General features: G+C 45.9%; 1 protein-coding gene and 1 long non-coding RNA gene across 3 annotated transcripts; one reads left to right on the top strand and one right to left on the bottom strand.

The window, feature by feature from the left end:
• Window positions 1-478: 478 nt before the first annotated feature.
• On the bottom strand, window positions 479-21689 carry ELOA (elongin A). 2 transcript variants are annotated; one of them, XM_035308122.3, is made up of 11 exons: window positions 21591-21689; window positions 13997-14053; window positions 13072-13178; window positions 11299-12487; window positions 10813-10924; window positions 8820-8975; window positions 8615-8712; window positions 6715-6895; window positions 6367-6478; window positions 5631-5803; window positions 479-2972 (listed from the first exon to the last, which is right to left on the bottom strand). In XM_035308122.3, the coding sequence occupies exons 1-11, from the start codon at window positions 21663-21665 to the stop codon at window positions 2911-2913; spliced, it is 2322 nt and encodes a 773-aa protein (XP_035164013.3). In that variant the 5' UTR covers window positions 21666-21689; the 3' UTR covers window positions 479-2910. The 2 variants fall into 2 exon arrangements, with proteins under 2 accessions (XP_035164013.3, XP_078186851.1); XM_078330725.1 differs by lacking the exon at window positions 21591-21689 and adding an exon at window positions 20908-21412.
• On the top strand, window positions 11882-13876 carry LOC144576949 (uncharacterized). The gene is made up of 2 exons (XR_013519861.1): window positions 11882-12600; window positions 13507-13876. It is a non-coding gene; the product is annotated as an uncharacterized LOC144576949 (long non-coding RNA).
• Window positions 21690-27088: the final 5399 nt, after the last annotated feature.

Below are 27088 nucleotides of genomic sequence, written 5' to 3'. Positions count from 1 at the left end.
AAGCTCAAGTGATCCTCTCACCTCAGCATCCCATGTGGCTGGGACTATAGGTGTGCCATCAGACCTGGCTAATTTTTAATTTTTGTAGAGACAGAGTCTCAATATGTTGCTCAGGCTGATCTTGAACTCGTGGCTCAAGCAATCCTCCTGCCTCCATCCTTCACAGTGTTGGGATTACAGGTATGAGCCACCATACCTGGCCCCATTTTACCTGTTTGAACCAGTTTCTAATTGCAAGATGGGGTTACCAGGGTTCCAAGTATAACAAGAGACAGTGCCTGGTTCCCTGCAAATGCTGAGTTCCCTCCCTCTGCTCACAGAATTCTTTCCCCCTGAATTTCCCCTTTCCTCGTCCTACTATGTTACCAACAGAAATTCAACATCCTTCAAGGCCCAGCCCAAGGATACTGTCAGTCTAAGAATCAGGCATTTTCTAACTTATTTTCCCTGACACTGTAAGTAAAGAAGACACAGTATATGGAGCTTTTTTTGTTTTTTATTTAGACCTGGAATTTTCATTTTCATATAACTTATCTAATTAAAATATTCATCTTGGTAGTTACCACAAAAAAGTAACATAGAAAATTGTATTTACAATTTGGGACCAAAATACAAATGAAGAGCAGGATGTCACCTTGCTCCTTTCCCTCCCACTTCCCAGAAAGAAAAAGCCCCAAAGAAACTGCTCAGTACACCAAGGATCACAAAGGGCTAATTTGTAATTTGATGATTTGTATGTAGTGTAGCACAGAAAAAAAATTGCACAACTTTTTCCACAAATGAAACCAAAGGCTCAAATTCATCCTGTGTCTGCTCTGCAGCCATTTCAGTAAGGTGGGGAAGGAGGTCATTTAGAAATTGGGATTTTCCTCTTTCTGCTTACTCTTCGCACCAAGTCACATGCCTGATGCAGATACTCTTGGGGGAGGGGAAAAGATCTGGCTCTATGCAAGCAGGGTTCATCAAGAATCTTTATGTGCCAAAATGAATACTGAGATTGATATGAACAAATCTGTCTTTTCTTTCCTCCGTGCCCAGAGACTCCTAAGGGAAATTAAATCATACACAACTGAATCTAAGATATGAAAAACTGGTTTCAATGACAAAGACTTGAACACCCAGTTAAGAGACAAATTCAAGGTGGTAGACACCTAGAAAAAGCTATTCTATGCAGCAGACATCTGGCACCTGACCCAAATGTTCATTTGGTTTCAGGTACAAGGCTTCCTAATATTAATTTGGGGGCAGGTTAGGGATAGGGGTGGAATGGTGGTGCAGGTGACCAAGAGAAATAATCCTTTACCCAATTCAAAGATAAATAGCAAATTAAAACACAGCAACATTTGTGTCCTGTCACAATAGCACTCTGCACAGCAATACACACTGAACAAAATGAGTTTCTGCTGCACAGACTTCCTGCATTGCTCTGGAATTCAAAGTTGGCCTAAATGAGGTCTCCAGATGTTACAAAAACACTGGCTCTGTATCCTGGGCTTTCAGAAAACTTGTCAGGCTGTCACACCTACCATCCCCTCAGTCTGCTTGTCAGGCTCCTAAAGGAGGCACATGTCAAATGTATGGCATCTACCTCCACCTAGGTCACAAACAAGCGGGTTTCTACTAGATTGGTGTTCCTTGACAGCCAAGAAGGGAGCTGACACTGCCCTCCTAAGTTCTGATCTTGCTCCTGTGTCAACTGGATCTTGATGGATGCCATGTGGTTTCTCCCATCCTGATGCTGTGGCTCAGACCCCTAAGCTGGTCTTTCCCTCCAAATTCTGCCTTAAACACTCAAGGTAAAAAACGCTTCAGCAGCAAAGTTCTCTTCCCATGCCAACAGTTGTGTTCTTCCAATCACATGATCTTACCTTTTAAATAAAAGGCAAACCAATTTCCAACATAGCATTACAACTTTTAAACCATTCACTTCTCACAGTGATTCACAGAGAACAAGAGATTAAAGTGGTGGCTTTTAAATCTCTAAAGTTGCATTCAGGGCTACAAAAAGCCTTGCCATGTGTGTTTCTTCCATGCTGTTGAGGAAAAGGAAAGGTAGGGAAGTGCGGGGAAAACCCTAAAATTTTCATTCAGAAACTGGGAATTGTAAAACTGGGAGGTGGGGAGTTCTGTGCATATCAGTCTCCCAAAAACAAACAAAAAGACAAAAAGGTAGAGACTCACAAAAAGGATGAGGGAAAGGCTCCAGACCTTTACAGAGCACCTCCCTTAATAAATACCAGTTAGTGAGTAAGAAAGAGACGCGCCTGCACAGGAACGTGCAGAGACCCTGGGGAGGGCCTGAGGTGGGAGTCCACCAAATACCCCATTGCCCCACTGAGGCTCCCTTGGGGACGGGCAGTCTGGTGCCCATTCCTCACTCTACGTGCAGCAAGTACCATGCAGGCTCTGGAGACGCCCAGTCCTCTGTCTGGACCAGAGTCCACTCAGGAGCGCTGAACTGGGGCAGGAGAATGGCTTTCACTAGGCTTTCATCTGACTTTAATAAAGGACCTGGAAGATAAAAGGCTAAATGTGTGGTAGAGGACCAAAAAAAAAAAAAACCTGGGGGATAATATAAATACAATCTGGGCGCAATATTTATTAATTAAAACTATGTCTTATAGTTTACAAAGATGCTAATGAACAACAAAAGTATAAATGACCTTTAAAATCCTCAGTGAGACAGAGGTTTCACATCTTCTTCAGAATTCTGAAGTGTGCTCCAGGCAGGGAGGCAGGGCTGTGACACGCAGCTTCCCAGGGGCAGCACCTGCAGATGGCAGGACTCGGAGACCAAAAGGGTCCACAAAGCAAGACTCCAGCCTCCTGTAGAATTCCATTCCCAAACCCCCACTGTCCTTGTATTCCTGCCCCCGCCCTCAGATTCCATTTCCAAGACAAGTCCTCAGTTTATCGTCGGGAGAATCTATTCTTGAAAGCTTTAATTGTCTTGGCCATCATTGGGGCAATTTCTGTGAAAAGAGAAATGAGGCAGCTGTCTCTGATCTGTGGTAGCTTAGACATACCCCAGTGGTTTACAGTTAAAGCCAGCTCTGCTACTCTTGGCTGTGCAACACCAGGCAGAGATACAAATATTAACTATCTGCTCTGTTCACACTGTAATAAAAGCAACAGCACAGAGCAGACACTTTTGGAGGACGTGCCAGGGGCATAACAACCTCTCTCTAATCATCTGCACCAAGGCTCAGAAAGCCTGGCCAACTTGCCCATGGTTGTATAGTAAGGGGCAGAATTAGAATTCAATGCTTGTCAGAAGTCTAAAAAAAATTTGTTTCGCTCTTGTTACCCAGGCTGGAGAGCAATGGTGCGATCTCAGCTCACCGCAACCTCTGCCTCCTGGGTTCAGGCAATTCTCCTGCCTCAGCCTCCTGAGTAGCTGGGATTACAGGCATGTGCCACCAGGCCCAGCTAATTTTTTGTATTTTTAGTAGAGATGGGGTTTTACCATGTTGACCAGGATGGTCTCGATCTCTTGACCTCCTGATCCACCCACCTCGGCCTCCCAAAGTGCTGGGATTACAGGCTTGAGCCACCACGCCCGGCCTAAAAAAATTTTTTTTTGCAGAAAGGGTCTCACTCTGTCACCCTGACTAGAGTACAGTGGCACAATCACAGCACACTGTAGCCTCTACCTCCTAGGCTCCAGAGTAGCTGGGACTACAGGAGTGTGCCACCATGCCTGGCTAATTTATTTTATTTTCTGTAGAATCAGGGTCTCACTATGTTGCCCAGGCTGGTCTTCATCTCCTGGGCTCAATCATCCTCCTGCCCCAGCCTCCCCAAGTGCTGGGATTACAGGTGTGTGTAAGCCACTGTACCCCGGCCCTTGCTGGACTCTAAAGGCCATACTCAGTCATAACTTTGCCTCACAAACAGCCAAATCAGTAAACAGCATGTCTACCCCAATCTGTCCAGTGTAGCAACAGGTCTAAGGTGGCTATGCAAGTACTACCTAAGGAGAGCCAGCCTGCCTTCTGAATGGTTAATCTGAGCAAAGCTGCAGCTCAAGCCAGGACTCCTACCCTCCCATGGGTCCTGCAATTAATACAGAATAAGACTTCCCTTAAATTAGGACATCCCCTTAGGATACTGGGGATAGTCTATGGTAATAAAGTTAACAAAATACAAAATAGGCCCAACTAGATGTAAAGAATAAATATTTGGAAGACCTAATTAGATATAAATAATAAATATTTGGCAGGGCGTGGTGGCTCATGCCCATAATACAGCACTTTGGGAGGCCAAGGTGGATGGATCACCTGAGGTCAGGAGTTCAAGACCAGTCTGACTAACATGGTGAAACCCCATCTCTACTAAAAATACAAAAATTAGCCGGCTTTATGGCACATGCCTGTAATCCCATCTACTTGGGAGGCTTAAGCAGGAGAACTGCTTGACCCCAGGATGCGGAGGTTGCAGTGAGCCAAGATTGTGCCATTCCACTCCAGCCTGGGCAACAAAAGAATGAAACATTGTCGCGAAATAAGTCAATAAATAAATATTTAGAAGCTAGAGTTATAAGGTTATAGAAACTCAGTAAATGACCTATCATTTAGCTGTTAACATTAGTAATTATGAGCACTGTGGTACTGCCTAGAGAAGTAAGTTTACATTTGGGTGTAAAAGAAGAGTCAGCCGGTGCAGTGGCTCATGCCTATAATCCCAGCACTTTGGGAGGCTGAGATGGGGGAACGCCTGAGGTCAGGAGTTTGAGACCAGCCTGGCTGACATAATGAAACCCCATCTCTACTAAATATATAAAAAATTAGCTGGACATGGTGGCAGCCACCTGTAATCCCAGCTACTAGGCAGGCTGAGGCAGGAGAACTGTGTGAACCTGGGAGGCAGAGGTTGCAGTGAGCCAGGATCGTGCCACTGCACTCCAGCCTGGGCAACAAAAGCGAAACTCTGTCTCGAAAAAAATAAAAAATAAAAAGAGCAGTGTCTCAGTCTGTTGTCCAGGCTGAAGGGAAGTGGCACTGCAACCTCTGCCTCTCAGGTTTCAAATAATTCTCCTGCCTCAGACACCCAAGTAGCTGAGATTATAGACACATGCCATCAGGGTGGGCTAATTTTTGTATTTTTAATAGAGACAGGGACCATGCCTGGCCAAATTATTATTTTCCATTTTCACTTGTTTTTTGTTTTTTTTTTTTTTTTTTAAGAGACAGGGTCTCACTGTCACCTAGGCTAGAGTGCAGTGGTACAATCTTGGGTGACTGCTGCCTTGACCTCCCAGGTCAACTGATCCTCCCAACTCAGTCTCCTGAATAGCTGGAACTATAGGTATGTGCCATTGTGCCCAATTAATTTTTTATAGAGAGGGCCTCATTACGTTGCCCAGATGGTCTTGAACCCCTGGGTTCAAGGGATCCTCCCGCCCCAGCCTGCCAAAGTGCTGGGATACAAGCAAGGTCTCACTATAATTATTTAGAAAAAATATAGTTGCACTATGGACAAAGCAGGGACTGACATTCAGCCCAGCTATGTGCAAGGCATCGTGCACGTGCAACATGCAGTACACAAACTGGAATACAGTGAACAATGACATTCAGAGTTAAAAAACTAGTTCTCAAACAATATTTGAGCAGGAACTCCAAGTTACTTACTCTTCACAGTGGGTTTCCTAGGATCATAGGAAACAGAGCTGCTGACCACTGGTGCCAAGTGGGCACTGCTGGTGCTTGGGCCATCATAGGCCGGCTCCTCGGGGCTGGGGTTAAAGCTGTTGCTGCTGGCAGAAACATGGCTGCTTCCCGTGGGGTATGGGGCTGGCTTAATCCTGCAACACAGAACAGTGCTGGTTAGCCATAAGCACAAGAAACCTGCCCTGAGCATGAACAGCCTGAAGCTGCCTGTGTGAGGACGACTCACCCTGTCTATGGCTTTGACCAGTAGACCCTAGCACCCTGGATTCTGGTGGTGGCTCAGAGATGTTTGCATTATCCCTTCAGAATAAATGATAATCTCAAGTAACTTTTCACTGTTTTGGTGTAAATCTGTATTTTGAAAATGATAATGTGGCTCAGACAAAATAACAATCATTGCAGAAATATGTTTTTTGTTTAAATGGGGAAAGGAGAAGCATAAGGGAATGTTTCCTATAAGCCAGGCTTTGCTCTCCATTTAATCCTGACTTCCCTAGGGCAGGAGTAATTATCCACCTTGCACTGCAGTCCAAGAAGTGGAGGCTCAGGGAGGTCAAGTGCTGAGCTGATGAGGTCTGCCTCCAGCGCCCACAATCTGTACTGCCTTGCTTTCACCAAAAGCCAGTTGCTTCCTGCTACTATGGCTACCTCTAAGGGTTGACAGCACACAAAAGCCAGGTAGGAACAGAGATCTTACTTGATTTTCTCAGGGACAGCTGCTCCTCCAGTTCCAAACTTTTCCTGCCTCCTCCGGACGTCACGAGGTGGCTTGGCCACAGAGTTGACAAAAGCCATCTTTGCTTGTCGGCCTATGGAATTACGGAGATCAATATCTGCCTTCTTGAGCAGAGATGCTACTATTAATTAAATAATCCACTGCCCTGAAACCCCACTGTAGGGTTTCATGGGCTGTGGCAAAAGAAATACCCACCCTGCCACCTGATGTAGGGCCAGCAGTCCTACACCAGCCAGGGCCACCAAGACCCTGCTACTGACCAGAACACTCATCCTGCTGGCTCTTCCCCAGCTCTCCCATCTCTGTTACCTTTGGGCTTATTAGCATGAGCAGATTGGATATTCTTTGTTAGTACTCGTAGCCGCTGCTCTCGGGCATCCTGAAGCCGCAGGTACATCTCTCGCCACGACTCATACTCTTCAGGTCTTTCTTCCTTAAAGTCTCGGTGACAATGAACTTTCCATAATTGATCTGTTTCTTCAATTAATACCTGAAACCAGAACCAGGACATCATTTATGTACAAGCACTTTTCCATATCTTTTTTTTTTGGAAAGAGAGCCTTGCTCTGTCACCTAGGCTGGAGTGCAATGGCGCAATTTCAGCTCACTGCAACCGTTGCCTCCTGGGTTTCAGCGATTCTCATGCCTCAGCCTCCTGAGCAGTTAGGACTACAGACACGTACCATCATGCCCAGCTAATTTTTTATATTTTTAGTAGAGACGGGGTTTTGCCATATTGGCCAGGCTGGTCCCAAACTCCTGATCTCAGGTGATCTGCCCACCTTGGCCTCCCAAAGTGCTGGGATTACAGGCATGTCACTGCACCCGGCCCCATATCTTTCTTTAATTACCTAGGAATGACCAGTTTCCTAATGACTTTTTGGTCTTCAAAGCAGTATTTTTTCTTTTTTTCTGAGATGGAGTCTGGCTCCCATAGTGCAGGGTGGAGTGCAGTGGGGCAATCTCGGCTCACTGCAACCTCCACCTCCTGGGTTCAAGCAATTTTCCTTCCTCAGCCTCCCCAGTAGCAGAGATTACAGGCGTGTGCCCCATGCCCAGCTTACTTTTTTTTTACTAGAGACGGGGTTTCGCCATGTTGGCCAGGCTGGTCTTGAACTCCTGACCTCAGGAGATCCACCTGCCTTGGCCTCCCAAAGTGCTAAGATTACAGGTGTGAGCCACCACTGTTGGCAGTCTTCATAGTAGTACTATGTTAAAATACCACAATTCTAGGAAAAAAAGAACTCACTAAATTTTAAAAATGCTAAGTGTGAGGCACTATGCTAGTTGCTTTTGGTGGCTGTGACAGAAGACAACACAAAAACTAGTATAAGATCAGTCTTTTTCCTTTAGAAAATGAGCAAAGGACAGAACTGGGATCAAGTTAAATCAGGTGCTTCCCAACACTATGCTGAACTGTGCTTCCCAATGCTATGCTGTGATGGGAAGGAAACAATGTGAGAAGGATGTTAAGTTATTGGCCAGATGCGGTGGCTCATGCTTGCAATTCCAGCACTTCAGGAGGCCAAGATGAAAGGATCACTTGAGGCTAGGAGTTTGAGAGTCCATCTCTCCAAAAAATAAAAATATTAACCGGGTGTGGTGGTATGTGCTAGTAGTCCCAGCTACTTGGGAGGATCGCTTGAGCCTAGGAGTTCAAGGATGCAGTGAGCCATAATCAGGCCACTGTACAGCAGTGTCTAGGCAACAGAGGTAGACCCTGTCTTCCCCCACCGCCAAGAAAAAGGCGTTAAGTTACAGAACTCTCAGAATTAGAGACAGCTGCTGCAATCAAATGTATATATCCACATCATAAGGAGGATTTCTGGATAGATCGTGATGTCTCTTAAGAGACATCCAGCCTACCACCAGATGTCAGTGTCAACACGAAGTAGTATCCCCACCCTGGGTCCCAGCTGCTCTGCTGCCAGAATTCTCCCTTGACCTTCATGACCAGGCAAGCTCAACGGAGGTGTTAAAAGTGTTTTTCTTCTCCCTTTGAATCCCACCTTGATCCTAGCCCAAGAGGCCCACTTAAGATGCCAGGAGCAAGTGCTAATAACATGCTTGTTTAAAGCCTCAGTGGCAAACCACATAGACCCAGAACAGTGCTGTGACTACTGATCTGCCCTTCAGCCATAGGCAGTCACAAATTTCTGGAGGAACAAGCGAGAAAACTGCCCTCTTCCCACCCAAACAGAATACTCACGTGGTTGTATTCCTCTATGCGATACAGCTGATCAGGTGTACACCTCTCCAAAACAGGTTCAAGAACGGAGTATGGGACTCCTCCCACTTCAAAGATTGCTGCAGAGAAATCAAAGGTGAAGGCATTGAATAGCAGCCAAGCCACCCAGTGATAAGGTCCAAATGCTACAATGTGCTTGAGAGCTAGAGAGAAGCGTGTGACTTACAATCGATATTGTTTTTTAATACTCGGATGCATTGCTGATGCAAGGTCATCATTTTGGGGAGATAGGCACATTTAGAACCAGAATACACCTGCATCTTGGAATTCATTCTGCGCCCAGTAAATCCAGCTTCTTCTTCTTCCTGGGGTGAAGAGAATGCTATAGGGCAAGAAAAACCCAACAGGAAGTTACAAAAGGCCCTAAGTGATCCAGTGAAAACTCTCCTTCTACCCACATCAGCCCCTACTTCCCTTTCCCTTTCCCAATGGCAATCAATGCTACAGTTTCTTGTAGATTCTTCCAGAGACTTTAAAAATAAGCTCCTGTATTCCCAGCACCTTGGGAGGCTGGTGGATCATCTGAGGTCAAGAGTTCAAGACCAGTCTGGCCAACATAGCAAAACCCCATCTCTGCTAAAAATACAAAAATTAGCTGGGCATGGTGGTGCGCGCCTGTAGTCCCAGCTACTCAGGAGGCTGAGGCAAGATAACTGCTTGAACCCAGGAGGCGGAGACTTCAGTGAGCCAAGATGGAGCTACTGCACTCCAGCCTGGGCAACAGAGGGAGACTCCCTCTCAAAACAAAACAAAACAAAACAAAAAAAGCAAATGTCTCTTATTCCTTTTAAGCCAATTAATCAGTAACATACACATCTTACAGATCATTCCATGTCAGTGCATAAAGACATTCTACTTTTTTTTTTCACTGTGGCATAGGATGCCACTGTGTAGATAAACCATGATTTATCTGTTAGTTTCCTGCTGATGGACACTTATGTGGCTTCTAGTTCTTTTGCTATGGAAGTTAGACATTTTTTTCTTTCAGACAAAAATCATAGGTAAAAAATAGAATAAAGGGCTGCTAATAGCAGCATCAATTTACTGAACAATTACTATGTGATAAGCCCAGAGCTAAAAGACTTCACTTTCGAATTCACCAAACTGAGCCCTATAGGGCAGATGCCATTATAACTCCCATTTACTCAATATACAACTAAGGTCCAAAGAAATTAAGATATTTCTCAAGGTCATATAACTTTTAGAAACCAGAACTGGTATTCAAACACAAGCCATCAAACTTCAGAGTATATGCACTTAGGAAATACACCAAAAATCTGATGGTATAGTGATAGAAGTTTTTTGTTTGTTTTGAAACAGTACTGCTCTGTCACCCAAGCTAGAGTGAAGTGATATAATCATAGCTCACTGCAGCCTTGAATTCCTGGGCTCAAGTGATCCTCCCACCTCAGCCTACTGAGCGGCTTGGACCACAGGTATGTGCCACCATGCCTGGCTATTTATTTTGTAGAGATGGCATCTTGCTGTGTTGACTAGGGTGGTTTAGAACTCTTTTTTTTTTTTGGCCAGGCCTAGTGGCTAACTCCCACAATCCCAGCAATTTGGGAGGCTGAGGCGGGCAGATCACAAGGTCAGGAGATTGAGATCAGCCTAGCCAACATGGTGAAACCCCATCTCTACTAAAAATACAAAAATTAACCAGGTGTGGTGGCATGTGCCTGTAGTCCCAGTTACTCAGGCAGCTGAGGTTGAGTGAGACCCTATTTCAAAACTTTTTTTTTTTGAAATGGCGTTTCACTCTTGTTGATCAGGCTAGAATGCAATGACTCACTGCAACTGCTGGCTCCCATGTTCAAGCGATTCTCCTGCCTCAGCCTCCCAGGTAGCTGGGACTATAGGCATGTGGCACCATGCCCGGCTAATTTTTGTATTTTTAGTAGAGATGGGGTTTCACTGTGTTGGCCACGCTAGTCTCAAACTTCTTATTTCAGATGATATGCCTACCTAGGCCTCCCAAAGTGCTGAGATTATAGGCATGAGCCACAGCGCCTGGCCAGTTTAGAATTCTTGGCCGCAAGCAATCCTCCTGCCTCAGCCTCCTAAAGTGCTGGAATTATAGGTGTGAGCCACTGCACGCTGCCTTGAATGAATTTTTAAATCTTTTCTCCATTAAGAAAAAGAAGATTATAGAAAATTACCTTTTCGCTTTGGCTGGAAGGAGGATATCAGCTCAAGGGAAGGCAGTGGACGGTAATTGGCCTGTATTGCGGGTAACGGGAGGTCTGGCAACGCCGGCAACACATCAGGCACCTGCAGGGGACAGACCCCGGGGAGAGAGACCATGAGTACCAGCACAGCCCCCTTTCCCACAGGCTATTCCCAGGAGCATTCACGGGACACCCTGCACAGGAAGATCCAGGCTGGGGGGGCCACAGTCATGTCTGACAACACCTCAGTCAGGAAAGAAATACAGATGGGCCCATCACAACAGAATAGTGCTGGAGATTCTTATTTGGGGTACAATCTACCTTGACAACTAGTGAAGCCCAGAGGAAATTACTGCAAACTGAAATTCAACAGGTCCCCTAAAAGCAAGCTAAGGAAAACAATGACAGGGCGATCCTCTGAGCTTTGCAGGGCCCGGTGCTCTGGGTGGGAAGCCAGTAAGGGGCTGAAGGGGTTACCTTTCTCTGCTTGGCTGAATGGGCTCCAGCCGGCTGCACCTTCTCTGACTTGGTTTTGTTCACCTTGGGTAATTTCTGAACTGAGTCCAAGTTTTTACTAGTGCTTTTAGAGTCATTTTTTTTAAGTCCTTTTTCTCCAAGTGCTGTGGCTGAAGTTTTCACAATCTTTTTCTTTTTCTTCCGGGGCTGGTCATAGCTGAGGTAGGATTCAAAAGACATGGTGGGCTGCTCAAACTCATCCTCCATATCTGTCTCCTCAACTTTAGGGAGGGAGCCCAGTGACTTTCTATCCGAATTAGTCTTTGCTTTCCCTTCTTGAGTCTTTAGGTTGTTAGAGCCCTTCTCTTTGACCTTGGGCAACAGGTCCCCTGCTCCTTTTCCTGCATCGAAGCTGTCCAGACCTTGCTTGCTTTTGTCTGATCTGGCTTTCTCCGGGTCTCTGTGCTTTGGCTTCTTCAGGTGGTTGTCTGAAGCAGCTTCCGAGGGGGGCAAAGACCTCTTCTTCAGGCTGCCGACTTCTCTGTCCTTCTCTTTCTTTACGCCACTAGAGGGCGGTTTCTCCCGTGCACTGTCCCCCAAGGACGACCTTCGGTTCTCCTCTTTGGAGAGGGCCTTGTGTGATTTCTCTCTGCTCACCACAGAGGCCTTCTCATCACTCTTGGCATCCACAGGGCGTTTGTCCTTGTGGGATTTGTGCTCCTTGTTTTGACTCACAACCCCTTTCCCGTGGGGCTCACCCAGGTGTCGTTCTTGACTGGCCCCCAGTCTGTCCTGAAAGGCATTGCTGTGGCCTTTCCCAGGCTTCTGATGTGAAACAATGGGCTCCTGGTCCTCCTCCAGGGATCTATAGTGGTCCACATACATCTGATGAGGACTGGTACAAGATGGAGGGGACTGAACGTGGCCGTAGTCAGAAGACTCAGGGTCTGAAGAGTAAGTTGGTGACATTCTGTGACACCTCTTTCTGTCATCTCTCCTCTCATGACTGTGAGACACTTTGTGAGGTCTCTCGAGCTCTGAGAGTTTCCTGTGTTTCTTCTGTCTGTGGTCAGGGCTATAGGATCGGCTCCCCGAGGCTTTCCAGGTTTCTGGGTAGTCCCCCTCCATCTCCTCCTCCTTCTGCAGGACATCTCGAGGGCGCTTTCGGGAATTACTCTTCTCAAAGTCCTGTTCATCAGGCTCAGTGTTTCTAAAAGAAAAGAAAAAGCAAACAGAGCAGGTCTAAATCTTGCTTGTTGAGAGACAAAGTCACAGAACCTGAACTCACAGAAGAAGTGAAGATGCAGAGTTAGAAACAACAAGGTAAGTGGGTTATACTTAAAGATACTCAAGTCTTAAAACCGGGTAAACCCAAATGAGAATGGTGAGTTTAACTACAAGATGCAAAGAAGATCAAATATCTCATATACAGGAAATTGTGAAGATTTTTTAAAACATGGGGATCTTTAAAAACATTTTAATTTGTTAAATAAAGTGAGGGCTGCTAATGATCTAGTTCACAACTACAAAAATGCCATTTAAGGAGCGGTTAGAAAGAAAACATACCAAGATGTTCATAATGTTTGTCTTTGCATGATAGAAATAGGAAATTTTGATTTCTATTTTTATTATTTTCTAATATTCTACAATGATCATGAATTATTTTTATAGTTTAAGGCAAATAGTTTAAGAAGGCAAAAGAGAAACAATAAAGAAAAGCTTTTCTATCTATAAATACTTCAAGTACCCGATTTAACCATGAAATTGAAGAAACCTAAAGAGAAATGTTCTTACCGTTCCACAGGAACCAGCTTCTTCCACTGAGCCACTAGGTCCCTGGCAAAGCTTCCAACATGCTCGTGCTTTCGCAAGCTATTTACTGTTTTCCCAACCCCAGTCTCCTGCAAATTTGACAAAGTAATTGTCAGAGGGGTCTGGAACTAGGCTAATGTTTTTCTAAAGAAATAAGGCCTCCTAATTTGAGAGACTCAACAAGTAATACTTCCTTCCTAAAACATACCCTGCAAATCATAACACTAAATTACTTTGTGCCTATGCCCCAAATCTCTAATGACACAAAGTAGTAGAGCTACCAAGTTCAGAGAAGGAAAAACACTGTAGAACTTTAGTAACAAGAGTGATTAGGGCAGGTGTTAGGCACTAAGATAAGAGCTTTGCATACATTTCCCAATCAGTCTTTACAATAACTTTTTCCCTTTAATTTTCCAGGTGGCACTGAAGGAATACAACAGCTCTGTGAGGCAGGACTCAGGCCCTTTTTACACAGGAACAGCTGAAGTCTCAGAACTCAGATTTGAATCTTGGACTAGCTGATGCCAAAGTCAATGTTCTTTTATTTCTAATTTTGAAATAGAAGTCACATAACAATATTCACAATTTTAACTGGAAAGTGGTTTCCAGAACACTCCATAAGATTGTATAACCATTATAACGATTTAATTCCAGAATATTTCTATTACCCTAAAAAGAAATCCTTTCCTCCCAATTCTCCTAGTCCCTGGCAACCACTGATCTACTTTCTGTCTATGGATTTGCCTATTCTGGACATTTCATATAAATAAAATCGGACAATATGTGGCCTTTTGTGTCTGGTGTCTTTCACTTCCAAAGCCCATATTTGTAACCTTACTCTACACACTCTCCAGTGAGAAGGGGATGGGATATCATTACATAATATTTAAAGTCACACAGTTCTTACCGCAAGAATGTCTACTGTAATAGGCAGGGTGGAGAGTTTCTTCAAATATTTCAATAGCTGCAGAGAAGAAAACATTAGTTTCAATAGTCATATTCACTGCAACAAATAATATCTGATTAAGTGCTTAGTGCTAAGCATTTACAGTAATGAGTATAACTATTATCCCTATTTTACAAGTGTGAAAATAGGCTCATAAAAGTTATGTTACTTGTCCCAAGATGCAAGTGGGACAAGATTCACTCAGGTCTCTGGCTTTAGATTCCCTGCTTTCAACCACTGTGCTACATACACCAAGAGGAAATAAGATGTAGAGAAGAGAATCGAAACTTACCAACTCTGATAAAAGCCATCAACAACGATCATATTTGCCCTAGTTTTGACAGAATTTATGGGAAAGGTAACAATTTTAGGAGAATTATCATGGACCTGGCACAGAGGAAAGTAAAGGAAGAAAAGGCCTCTACAGGAAAAGACCATCATGTTTTCAGGAGGGCCACAGTGTTTAACAGAATCATTTTCTTCTATATAAGTAGAAAGCCAAGAGCAATTTTGAATTGCCAGAATCAGAGCTTTGATGTTAATGGTTAACTGTGGACACAAAATGCCTGGGTAGATTAGAAAACTGTGGTTTGACCACATTTCCTTCCTATAGTCCCTAAAACTATAGTCAAAATCAGTATAGCAGAGCTGTTAAGATGGAGTTCTGGGCGGGGCATGATGGCTCATGCCTGTAATCCCAGCACTTTGGGAGGCCAAGGCGGGTGGATCACGAGGTCAAAAGATTGAGACCATCCTGTCAACATGGTGAAAACCTGTCTCTACTAAAAAATACAAAAATTAGCTGGGCATGGTGGCACGTGCCTGTAGTCCCAGCTACTTGGGAGGCTGAGGCAGAATTGCTTGAACCCAGGAGGCGGAGATTGCAGTGAGCCAAGATTGCGCCACTGTACTCTAGCCTGGCACCTGGCAACAGGCAACAGAGCAAGACTCTGTCTCAAAAAAAAAAAAAAAAAAAAAGATGGAGTTCTGGGCTGGACATGGTGGCTCACACCTATAATCCCAGCACTTTGGGAGGCCAAGATGGGCATATCACCTGAGGTTGGGAGTTGGAGACCAGCCTGACCAACATGGAGAAACCCTGTCTCTACTAAAAATACAAAATTAGCTGGGCATGGTGGCGAAATGTCTGTAATCCCAGCTACTCAGGAGGCTGAGGCAGGAGAATCGCTTGAACCTGGGAGGTGGAGGTTGCGGTGAGTCAAGACTGCACCATTGCACTCCTGCCTGGGCAACAAAAGTGAAACTCTACCTCAAAAAAAAAATGGAGTTCTGGAGTCAGAAACAGGCTACAGGCTTCACAGTCTGGCTTTGTAACTTCTTGATGGGTGATCCTGAGTGAGAAACCTCCCCAAACTTCAGTTAATTCATCTGCAAAATAGGAATTTGGTCTTGTCTCTACTTCACAAACTATGAGGATTCACTGAAATAAACCAAGTGCAGTCCTTAGTCATAGTGTCCAGAACACTATGAAAGCTCACTAAATACTTATCATTTCATTCATTGACTGACAGCTTTCAACATTCTGCCCTTGATCTTCACCCAGATATCTGTCAGCCAATTCCTACTTGCTCTATTTCTAACAAGTCATGACTGGCCACACCTTTCTCTAGGAAATGTCTATGTGTATCTAAACATACTTAGCATACAAGGAATGCTTCAAAGTATAAGTAGTTTAAAATAGATAACTGCAGCTACCTTTACATTTAAATATTAGCTAACAAGATCTGCTCTTTTACCACATGTGGCCCGGGCTATAATTAGTCTACCATATTGCTATTAGGTGGAATAACAAGTCTGTTTTTCTGGTCATTCTACTTCAATCATGACTTAACATGGTCATAGGCAGAGCAACTGGATCATAACCATGTTTGAGATCAAATAAGAGGCCAAGTGACGTATCTAGGGAGTTTCACTTTCATAGCTGAGTGAAAAATTATCCTCCACTTCAAATCCTATCACCACCATCATCCAACTCAGGAAAAATTGTGTTTCTTGCCACCCAAACCATGGGTGCAAAGACTAATGCCAATTCCTTCACTTAAAAGAAAATTTTGAATCACTGAAAAGGTCAAAAACAAGTGGTTCTCTCCTAATGCCATTCCCTAGAAGGGGTAGGTTGGGAACATTCATGTACCATCTGTTGTTGTGTGTCAGCTACTACACTAAGTTCTTACATGTGTTACCTCATTTCATCCCCACTAACCAACTCTATAAAGTGGACCTCATTCTCCCCATTTTACAAATATTGCAACTGAGCCTAAGCAGGTTAGGTAACTTGCTTAACAAGCTGGAAAGTCAAATGTGTCTACTGCAGTATGTAAAGCCAGGAGAAGCATCCACCGTCAGAACACTGTCTTGGGAAAAGAAAATAGAGCGGCACCTCATAGCCTTCTTAGCACACTTGCATCAAAGCAGAAAAATTCCTCCTGTGATGTCATTAGACAGTTCAGAACCCACAGAGTAAAGGAGGTCACCAAGGGGACAAAGGTGTCCCAGGACCTCTACAAAGCTAACCTATGAGGATAGGGCTGGAAGTCATTGTGGGTGTCTTTATCCCAAAGCCCAGCACTAACTGGAAGAACAAATACTGTCTTTCTGCTTTACTTTGGGTTAACAGGGGTGACTTAAAAGCAGATAAAACCAAACAAAACCCTCAAGATTTTCAGACTCATTTAGTCTAACACAAGAGAAAAAAGGACTTCACAACTCCATTTTCAGTAAATTTCAAGAACGAACAAAGCAATAACAAGGCAAAGGCACACTGGGCATTCTCAGGTGGATGGAAACTTGCTGTTATCAAACAAGATACCAACTGTGGAGCTTGTAAGAAGTGATAACAGGCAATTGAGAAACATCAAACATTTATTTGCACGGTGCATGTTTAGGCATCGCAGTTGTTTGCTGCACACTCCTTCAACCCAAAAAGCAAAAAATATTTTTAATGGGCTGGGCACAGTGGCTCATGCCTGTAATCCTAGCACTCTGGGAGGCTGAGGTGGGTGGATCATAAGGTCAGGAGTTTGAGAACAACCTGGCCAAAATAATGAAATCCCGTCTCTACTAAAAATACAAAAAATTAGCTGGGCATGGTGATGGGCACCTGTAATCCCAGCTACTCGGGAGGCAGAGGCAGGAAAATTGCTTGAAACCGGAAGGCAGAGGTTGCAGTGAGCCAAGATTGCACCACTGCACTCCAGCTTGGGCAAAAGAGCAAAACTCCATCTCAAAAAAAAAAAAAAAAAAAAAAAAAAAATTAACATCATCTGCCATCAAACTGTTCTTGGTAGTTTTTACAGTCAAAATGTAACACAGGATAGGTAACTTTTTTGGGGGCTTGGGGGAGATGGAGTTTTGCTCTTGTCATCCAGGCTGGAGTGTAATGGTGCCATCTTGGCTCACTGCAACCTCCACCTCCTGGGTTCAAGTGTTTCTCCTGCCTCAGCCTTCTGAGTAGCTGGGATTACAGGTGCCTGCCACCACACCTAGCTAATTTTTGTATTTTTAGTAGAGACAGGGTTTCACCACATTGGCCAGGCTGGTCTCCAACTCTTGACCTCAGATGATCCGTATACCTCGGCCTCCCAAAATGCTGTGATTACAGGTGTGACCCGCTGCATCCAGCCACTTTTTTTTTTTTTTAAATGGAGTTTTGCTCTTGTTGCCCACACTGGGTGCAATGGCACAATTTCGGCTCACCTCAACCTCTGCCTCCCAGGTTCAAGTGATTCTCCTGCCTCAGCCTCCTGAGTAGCTGGGATTTACAAGCATGTGCCCCCACACCTAGCTAATTTTTGTATTTTTACTAGAGAAGGGGTTTCACCCTGTTGGCCAGGCTGGTCTCAAACTTCTGATCTCAGGTGATCCGCTTTGGTTTCCCAAAGTGCTGGGATTATAGGTGTGAGCCACTGCACTCGGCCTAAGGACAGGTAGGTAACTTTTATCAGCCATGAACTATGAAACATAAAGACAGAAACCAAGTGGCCCTCGCCTGCTAATACCTTCGCCCTCAAGTGAGCCAACATGATAGATGAAAAAGTGAAAACAGAGTTACAGCAATGTCTAATACCAGAAAATCCACGAACATAGGTGTGGAATAAACCCTTGGCTAATAATGGTTTGAAAGCAAGATCTGGTTGCAAATTCAACAGTGCTATATAATCATCTTGCAATTTCACATACAACCTGTAGGAGCTTGTTAGGTTACCAGGAGGTTGAGAGGAACAAGGCCAGCATGCCAGCTTGCAGTTTTCCCTCTGCAGTTAGCTCATTTCTGAATGCTGACTATTATGCCCTTTGTAAAAATGATCTCCCAACATTTTCTCATCTTTATAATGCCTACTTCAAAATGCAATGCCAGAAGTTCAGGGTGATTTTCTAACTAGAAAGAGTGAGCCCAAATCCTCAAAAAAAAAAATTAATTAATTAATTAATTAATAGTTCAACTAGCTTGAACTAATTCCTAATTTTATTTTTCATGCAAATTTACCAATAGAAAAACCACTTCCAGGCACGGTGGCTCACGCCTATAATCCCAGCACTTTGGAAGGCCGAGGTGGGTGGATCACGAGGTCAAGAGATCGAGACCATCCTGGTCAACAAGGTAAAACCCCATCTCTATTAAAAAAAAAAAAAAAAATACAAAATTAGCTGGGCATGGTGGTGCACACCTGTAGTCCCAGCTACTCAGGAGGCTGAGGCAGGAGAATTGCCTGAACCCAGGAGGTGGAGGTTGCAGTGAGCCGAGATCGTGGCACTGCACTCCAGTCTGGGGAACAACAACATCGAAACTCTGTCTCAAAAAAAAGAAAAACTACTTCCAAATCTAAATTCTAGTTTTTTAAAAAAATGACTGTAGATACTATATAGAACTTTTTTTTTTTTTTTTTTTGAGATGGAGTCTCACTCTGTCACCCAGGCTGGAGTGCAATGGCACAATCTCAGCTCACTGCAACCTCCGCCTCCCAGGTTTAAGCGATTCTCTTGCCTCAGCCTCCTGAGTAGCTGGGATTACAGGCGTGCACCAACGCGCCCAGTTAATTTTTGTATTTTTAGTAGAGACGGGGTTTCAACATCTTGGCCAGGCTGGTCTCGAACTCCTGACCTCGTGGTCCACAAGCTTCAGCCTCCCAAAGTGCTGGGATTACAGCCGTGAGCCACCTCGCCCGGCCCAGAACTTTTTTTTTTTGAGAGAGAGAGAGTCTTGCTCTGTTGCCAGGCTGGAGTGCAATGGCATGATCTCAACTCACTGAAACCTCCACCTCCCGGGTTCAAGCGATTCTCCTGCTTCAGCCTCCTAAGTAGCTGGAGTCCCAGCTACAGGCGGTTGCCACCAGGCCCAGCTAATTTTTGTATTTTTAGTAGAGACAGGGTTTCATCATGTTGGCCAGGATGGTCTCCATCTCTTCACCTGGTGATCCACCTGCCTCGGCCTCCCAAAATATAGGGATTACTGGTGTAAGCCACCGTTCCCAGCCTAGAACACTTTTATCTGACAGAAATAAAGAACACATGGGGGTAGTTATTACATGGCATTGCTTTAAGGTATAAAACATCAGTCACAGCTCTTACGGTGTTTAGAAAAATAAGTACTAAAAAATAATGACCATTTATTAGATGTCCACAAAGGGTTACTGTAAAAAGAAACTTGTAAATATGCCTGACCACTAGGTCCTGAAGCTACAACAGAAAATACGGCACAATTGAAAGCATTTAAGTTTTCCCAGACTTGTAACTAAAATGGTTTCCTGAAGAAGTGAATCTTCAAGCTAGGTATGAACGAGGAGCATTAAAAAGTGTTCTGATAGTGAGAGGCTGAGAACAGCCTTTGAAACTGGAGAAACCCAGGCCCGGTGCCGTGGCTCAAGCCTGTAATCCCAGCACTTTGGGAGGCCGAGGCAGGGGGATCACGAGGCCAAGAGATCGAGACCATCCTGGTCAACAAGGTGAAACCCCGTCTCTACTAAAAATACAAAAAATTATCTGGGCATTGATGGCGCGTGCCTGTAATCCCAGCTACTCAGGAGGCTGAGGCAGAAGAATTGCCTGAACCCAGGAGGCGGAGGTTGCGGTGAGCCGAGATGGCGCCATTGCACTCCAGCCTGGGTAACAAGAGCGAAACCCAAAAAAAACAGAAACTGGAGAAACCCTACCTCTAACAGGCTAGAACAAAGTAAGAGAAAGTGGCTCTTCAAGAAAAAAGAAAGACAATTGGTATCTTCTAAGAACTGACTTCGAGCCTGGTACCTTAGCCTGTCAGGTTAATCATAGGAAGCATCAGGTGAGGAAGAGGCCCAGCAGAGCAGTTCAGCCACGGCCCTGGCGCTCTCTCCACGACTTCCTCTTCCACCAGGACAGAGCACCAACTCCTAGAACTGCCCGCTGCGGCCAGAATGACAGAGAATGCCAAACACAGAAGTGCTTTCATTGATATATTTCCACTTAAAAAGTCCTGACAGCCGAGTTCAAAACCAGCCTGGCCAAGATGGTGAAACCGCGTCTCTACTAAAAATACAAAAAATTAGCTGGGTGTGGTGGTGGCGCCTGTAATCCCGACTTCTCAGGAGGCTGAGGCAGAGAATTGCTTGAACCCGGGAGGCGGAAGCAGCATGAGCGGAGATCGCGCCACTGCACTCCAACCTGGGTGACAGAGCAACTCAGCACCCCCCCCAAAAAAAAACCCCTGACAGCCAACAAACACTGTCCTTGAGACCATGGAGAAGTGGGTGACAGAAAGATGGAAAGGTACATGCGTTTAACTTAATGTCCAGTCTGTACAACAAACAACAAAACTAGTTAACTACAATTAAAAATGGATGCCCATCACTCGAACAACGAGAAACCGCAGCTCTTACCTTCCTATCAGTGACCAGAAGGAAACCTAGCTGCGACTTCCACCCCCGGACCCCCGCCTCTTCTTCAATTCCAACCTAAGTTTTCAGGAGTACGCCGAGGTCACGTGAAGCTTTATTTTGTTTTGAATGGGATTCAATCAGAAAGCGAAAAGTCCACGGATCGCCAGCCGGCGAGTCGGCTCCGAGGGGCGCGGACCATACCGCCAGCCCAGGCTCCGCCGCGTTCGTGCGCCCAGTCTCCTCCCCCCGACCAACACGCACCCACTGGGGAGTCCTCGCCGCTCCGCGGGGAGCCGGGCACCAGCGCAGGCACCGGGCGGTCAGCGAGGCGGCGGCCAGCGCCCTCCCAACCCGGGCGCGCTCTCCCGCAGGAAACAGCTGGCTCGGGACGCCACGGGAGCGCCTCCGGGAGGGAGCGCAGGGCACGCGGTGTCCGCACCGGGCGCGCCCCCGTCCCGGGCCCGAGAAAGAAGGTGAGCGGCCGGGGCCCCGCGTCCTGACGCCCGACGTACGGGGTCTCAGCGCGCGGGCAGCGGCCAATGGCCGCGAACTTCACGACCCCAGCCCCGCGGGGCCTGGCTCAGGGTCCCGGCCCCCGAACCCCGCCGCGCCCGGGCCCGCGACCGTTACAGGGCCCGCACCGACCCAACGCCCGCCCCGCTCCGCGCCGCTCCGTCGCTCACCTTCTTAGGGTCCGGGTTCGCGGCCAGGCGCGCCTGCAGCTTCTCCACAACTTGGAGCGCCGACTCCGCCGCCATCGCTGTCACTGGCGCGGCCTCCTCGCCGGAACTGGGCTCGCGTCGCGTCCTCGGGCCGCAGCTCCGCCCTCCGTGCCTCCCCGGCGGAGACGGAAGCACTCCTGGCCCCTTCCGGGCCTCGGCCGGGGGGTGCGGGGGACAGCGGGCGGCAAGCTCCGCCCCCAGGGCCCGGTCCCCAGCGGCCACCCAGCAGCCGCGCACGCCTCGCGCCACGGGCCCAGGTGTGCGCGTTGGGAGCTCGGGGCTGTTCAGGATGCACGCGCCTTCGCCGCCGGCACCTCCGTTCCCTCTGCTCGCGTGCCAAACCCAAGCCTGGAAGTCCCCTCTGGGGTCCAGTTAAAAGAAGGAATGAGGCCACCGCGCCAGACACTGGCTTTATAAATCCCAACTCCTTCCCCCGCCCAGGGCTTAGCCACGCCCTAATTAACACCTGCCTGGGGTCCCGGGCTGGTACCCTCCCTAGGAGTCGGCAGGTTTCCGCGATAGCAGCCACCCTAGGCTGAGCGCACAATGCGTCAGTAGATAGACTATCTTTTCCAGCCTAAGTACAACCTGATGAAACGAGCTGTATGATCTTCATTTTACAGATGAGGAAACTGAGGTTCCGGGAGGCCAAATTAACATGGCCCCAGAACAGGAAAGAACTGAAAATGGAACCCGAATCTAACAAGTCTAGGACCATGGTGAGCGCACATTTCTGAACAGGTCCAGGAACTGAGGCCCAGAGAAAGGGATTTGTCAAAACCTAAATAGTTTAGTTCCTTCCATGAGGCAAATAGCCCATGTGTCTTGTTTTCCCCCCAGTGTCTGGCACACAGGCACCAAATAAATACTTCTTGAGTGGAAGGATGGATAGATGGATGTTTCCTCTGATGACCTGCCAATGAGCTGTAGGACTTGAATCAGAAAAGCCCAAGATACCATCCTTCAGGCCACCTACTCTCATCCTGTCAGCACTAAGTTTTATCATATTACTAATATTACTACTAAAAAGAGAACTAAATAGTTGCAAACTGACTTAAAGTACCAACATTGATCACATCTCATTTGATCAGATGTTCAGCAGCAAACTGGCAATGCACCTAGCCTGATCTCTCCCTCAAATCAGGAAAGCCCAGAGATTCTTCCAGATTCCAGCTCTGGAAGAAAAAAACCTTAAACACAGTTGTTTCTTCAAATGAGCATTCGTTCACTCACTATGCTGAAAAGCCCTCCTCCCTATCCATCTGGTGCCCCTCTCCCAGTTCCCTAAGCAACTGACCACCTTTTCAGGGTGTAAATGATCAGTTTATTTATCAAGTACAGTAACCGACCCATCCAACTTTGAATGTCTGCCACCTAGCATCATCTAGACCTTATAATCAGCATTGGATATAAAGTCCATACAACCCTAATCCACCATTATATATAAAGTCCATACAAGACTACGCACTTGGTGCCCTAAGGCTCATCCAAGGGATGTTGTGGAAAAGGCATTGAACAGGGTATGAGAAAACTTTGATTCTAGTCCCACAGTAGCATCTCCCTCCTCTGCATAACAAATACTTACATATTTTATATTCCTTCCCTTTTGAAAATGTAGCACCACATAATGGAATACAGGCTGGTCCTTGAAGCAGAATTGCTGAGTAATTGGCCTGCCACATACTCGGGACACATGAAACATTCTGCAAATGTTACCCAGGGAGAGCTCAATAACCAAAATATTGAGGCTGGGCACAGTGACTCATGCTTGTAATCCCAGCACTTTGGGAGGCCAAGACAAGAGGACTGCTTGAGCCCAGGAGTTTGAGACCAGCCTGGGTAACATAGTGAGACCCAGTCTCTACAAAAAATACAAAAATTTAAAAATTAGCCAGGCATGGTGGTGCATGCCTGTGGTCCCAACTACTTGGGAGGCTAAGTAGGGAGAACCACTCAAGAACCAGGAGATCAAGACTGCAGTGAGCCATGATCACACCACTGTGCTCCAGCCTGGGCAACAGAAAAAAAAAACAATAAATGCTGCTGGGGGATCCTGGAGTGGGTGCACTGCTCCCCCCCACACACCACCCCATGTCAGCCTGAGTCAGGCTTACCTGCAAAGTACTCTTACTTTTTTTTTATGACTTTTTTTTTCTTTTGAGATAGAGTCTTGCTCTGTCACCCAGCCTGGAGTGCAGTGGTGAAATCTGGGCTCACTGCAACCTCTGCTTCCCAGGTTCAAGCGATTCTCCTGCCTCAGCCTCCCGAGCAGCTGAGATTACAGGCATGCACCAGCATTCCCAGCTAATTTTTGTATTTTTAGCAGAGACAGGGTTTCACCCTGTTGGCCAGGCTGGTCTCAAACTGCTGACCTTAAGTGATCCACCCTCCTCAGCCTTCCAAAGTGCTTCGATTACAGGTGTGAGCCACCACACCTGACCTGGATATATGACTTCTAAGATGAGCAGCTAATTATACTTGTGGAATTCTCTGATTTTTTTTTAACAGTTTGAGAATCCTCTGATTTTTAAAAAAAAGTTTTCAACCACTTCTAAAATTGGTAATCTGTATGTATTCACTGAGGGATTACCATTGTAATCCTTGGTTGACACAAGGGTGTACAACACAGGAATCAGCTGCCTAAGGTCAGAGGCTGTTTGCCTACTCTGTTCCGGAGATGAGTTTAAGGCTATACTGGGGGAGAAGGATGGGCAAGGAGACAGTCATCTGTTCTATACAGTGTTTTGAGTTTTTGCAGCAAGTATAGTCTAAAAAAGAAGAAAAGTTCTTCTTTTTTTTTTTTTTTGAGACAGAGTTTCACTCTTGTTACCCAGGCTGGAGTGCAATGGCGCGATCTCGGCTCACCGTAACCTCCGCCTCCTGGGTTCAGGCAATTCTCCAGCCTCAGCCTCCTGAGTAGCTGGGATTACAGGCACACGCCACCATGCCCAGCTAATTTTTTGTATCTTTAGTAGAGACGGGGTTTCACCATGTTGACCACGATGGTCTCGATATCTTGACCTCGGGATCCACCCGCCTCGGCCTCCCAAAGTGCTGGGATTACAGGCTTGAGCCACCGCGCCCGGCCTTTTTTTTTCCTTTGAGACAGGGTCTCACTCTGTTGCCCAGGCTGGAGTGCAGTGGCATGGTCATGGCTCACTGTCAGTCTTGACCTCCTGGGCTCAACTGATCCTCTTGCCTCAGCCTGGGACTACAGGTGTATGCCACCATGCCCAGCTTATTATTTTTTTCTTTTTTAGTTTTTTGTAGAGAAAAGGTCTCACGAAGTTTCCCAGACTGGTCTTGAACTCCTGGACTCAAGGGATCCTCCCGCCTTAGTCTCCCAAAGTGTTGGGATTACAGGCATGAGCAACTACACTCAATCTGGCCTACTTTTATAATGAATATAACTTAAAGATATTTTAATTTTGGAAAAAAGTAATTCTAGGCTGGCTAGTATTAGGGCGATTTAAAACACTGAAAGACAAGTTTAAAAAAATTCAGGCTGGATGTGGTGGCTTATGCCTGTAATCTCAGCACTTTGGGAGGCTGAGGTGGGTGGATTACCTGATATCAGGAGTTCAAGACCAGCCTGGTCAACATGGTGAAACCCCATCTCTATTAAAAAACTACAAAAATTAGTCAGGCGTGGTGGCAGGCGCCTGTAATCCCAGCTACTCAGGAGGCTGAGGCAGGAGAATTGCTTGAACCCGGCAGTTCAAGCAATTCTCCTGACTCAGCCTCCTGAGTAGCTGGGATTACTACTCAAAGGTTGCAGTCAGCTGAGATCACACCACTATACTCCAGCCTGGGTATCAGAGCGAGACTGTCTCAAAAAAAAAAAAAAAAAAAAAAAAAAAAAAAAAAAAAAAGGCTGGGTATGGTGGCTCACGCCTGTAATCCCAGCATTTTGGGAGATTTAGGTGGGAAGATCACCTGAAGTTAGGACTTCAAGACTAGTCTGGCCAATATGGTGAAACCCCATCTCTACTAAAAATACAAAAAAATAAATAAATAAATAACTGGACGTGGTGGTGGGCACCTGTAACCCCAGCTACTTGGGAGGCTGAGGCAGGAGAATTGCTTGAACCTGAGAGGTGAAGGTTGCAGTGAGTTGAGATTGTACCACTGCACTCCAGCCTGAGCAACAAGAGTGAAACTGTCTCAAAAAAATACATATATATTCAACCATCTTGTCCTCATAGCAAAGAGGAGCCCTTTCACAAAACAGTAAAGTAATGGCTACTTGGCCCCAAGAAAAGAAAATTAAAAAAAAAAAAAAAAAGAAAAAAAAAACAAAACAAAAAAACTGTAAAGTGAGATTTTGTGGGCCTGACAGTGTGCTAAGTAAAGCATAGTGGCTCAAACAGGCTTCTTCCTTGGACCTCTCCTGCCTGAGAGGTCTGCCGCTCTATTTTAACAGGTCAGCAGCATCTGAAGTTGCTTGGCTGGTGGTGTCAAGAACAAAGGTTGGGGCTTAGTGACAACCTGAGCTCCAGTCCCAGCTCCACCAATGCTAGCCTTGGCTCCTGATCAAGTTACTTAAATTTGCTGAAATTGTTTCCTCCTATTATACAGATATCCTGTGAGGCTTATTAATATGCCAAGTAATTGGCATATAGTAGGTCTTTTTGAAAAAGCAGTAATTGGCCGGGCACAGTGACACACCTGTAATCCCAGCACTTTGGGAGGCCAAGGCGGGCAGATCACGAGGTCAAGAGATGGAGACCATCCTGGCCAACATGGTGAAACCCCGTCTCTACTAAAAAAATACAAAAATCAGCTGGGTGTGGTGGTGCAAGCCTGTAGTCTCAGCTACTCGGGAGGCTGAGGCAGAAGAATTGCTAGGACCCGGGAGGAGGAGGTTGCACTGAGCCAAGATTGCACCACTGCACTCCAGCCTGGTGATAGAGCAACACTCCGTCTAAAAAAAAAAAAAAAGAAAAAGCAGCAATTATTAGGGAAAAGGTGCTGCCTTGGTAAAGAAAGCGTAGTGTTCTGCAGTAAAGCAAGATAGAGCATCCTCCATGTGAGCAGTTTTGTTCCGCACAGCTGTGGCCACTGCTCTCTTCCCCATGGGCTCATGTTTCTGAAGTGACTACATTTATATTTGTTTCACATCCTTCAAACACGTTCGGTTGGTTATTTACTTACAGATGGCATCTTTTTGGGTTTCACAAACTGAATTCACCCTCTTCCATACAGTAATGGCACGTGGAGACTGCCAGCTCCAGGGTGTAATGTTAGAGATTCAAAATCCACACCTTTCACAGAGTGCCTTGAAGGGTGGATTAAACTTTCCACTGACAATTTAAGGATATCAGACCTAGATACCCTCTGAAGCCTTTTGTCAAAAGAGGGTAGAACACAGCCTTCTCTCTGCTCATGGAGAGCAGTCTACTGAGAATCTGTATTTACTAGAGGGAAAAAAAAGCTACCATTAAAATTAAAAAGTAGGC

This window comes from Callithrix jacchus, chromosome 7 (assembly GCF_049354715.1).
Source record: "Callithrix jacchus isolate 240 chromosome 7, calJac240_pri, whole genome shotgun sequence".
In the NCBI taxonomy this organism is placed as follows: domain Eukaryota; kingdom Metazoa; phylum Chordata; class Mammalia; order Primates; family Cebidae; genus Callithrix; species Callithrix jacchus.
This window is presented reverse-complemented; position numbering and strand designations above follow the sequence as displayed.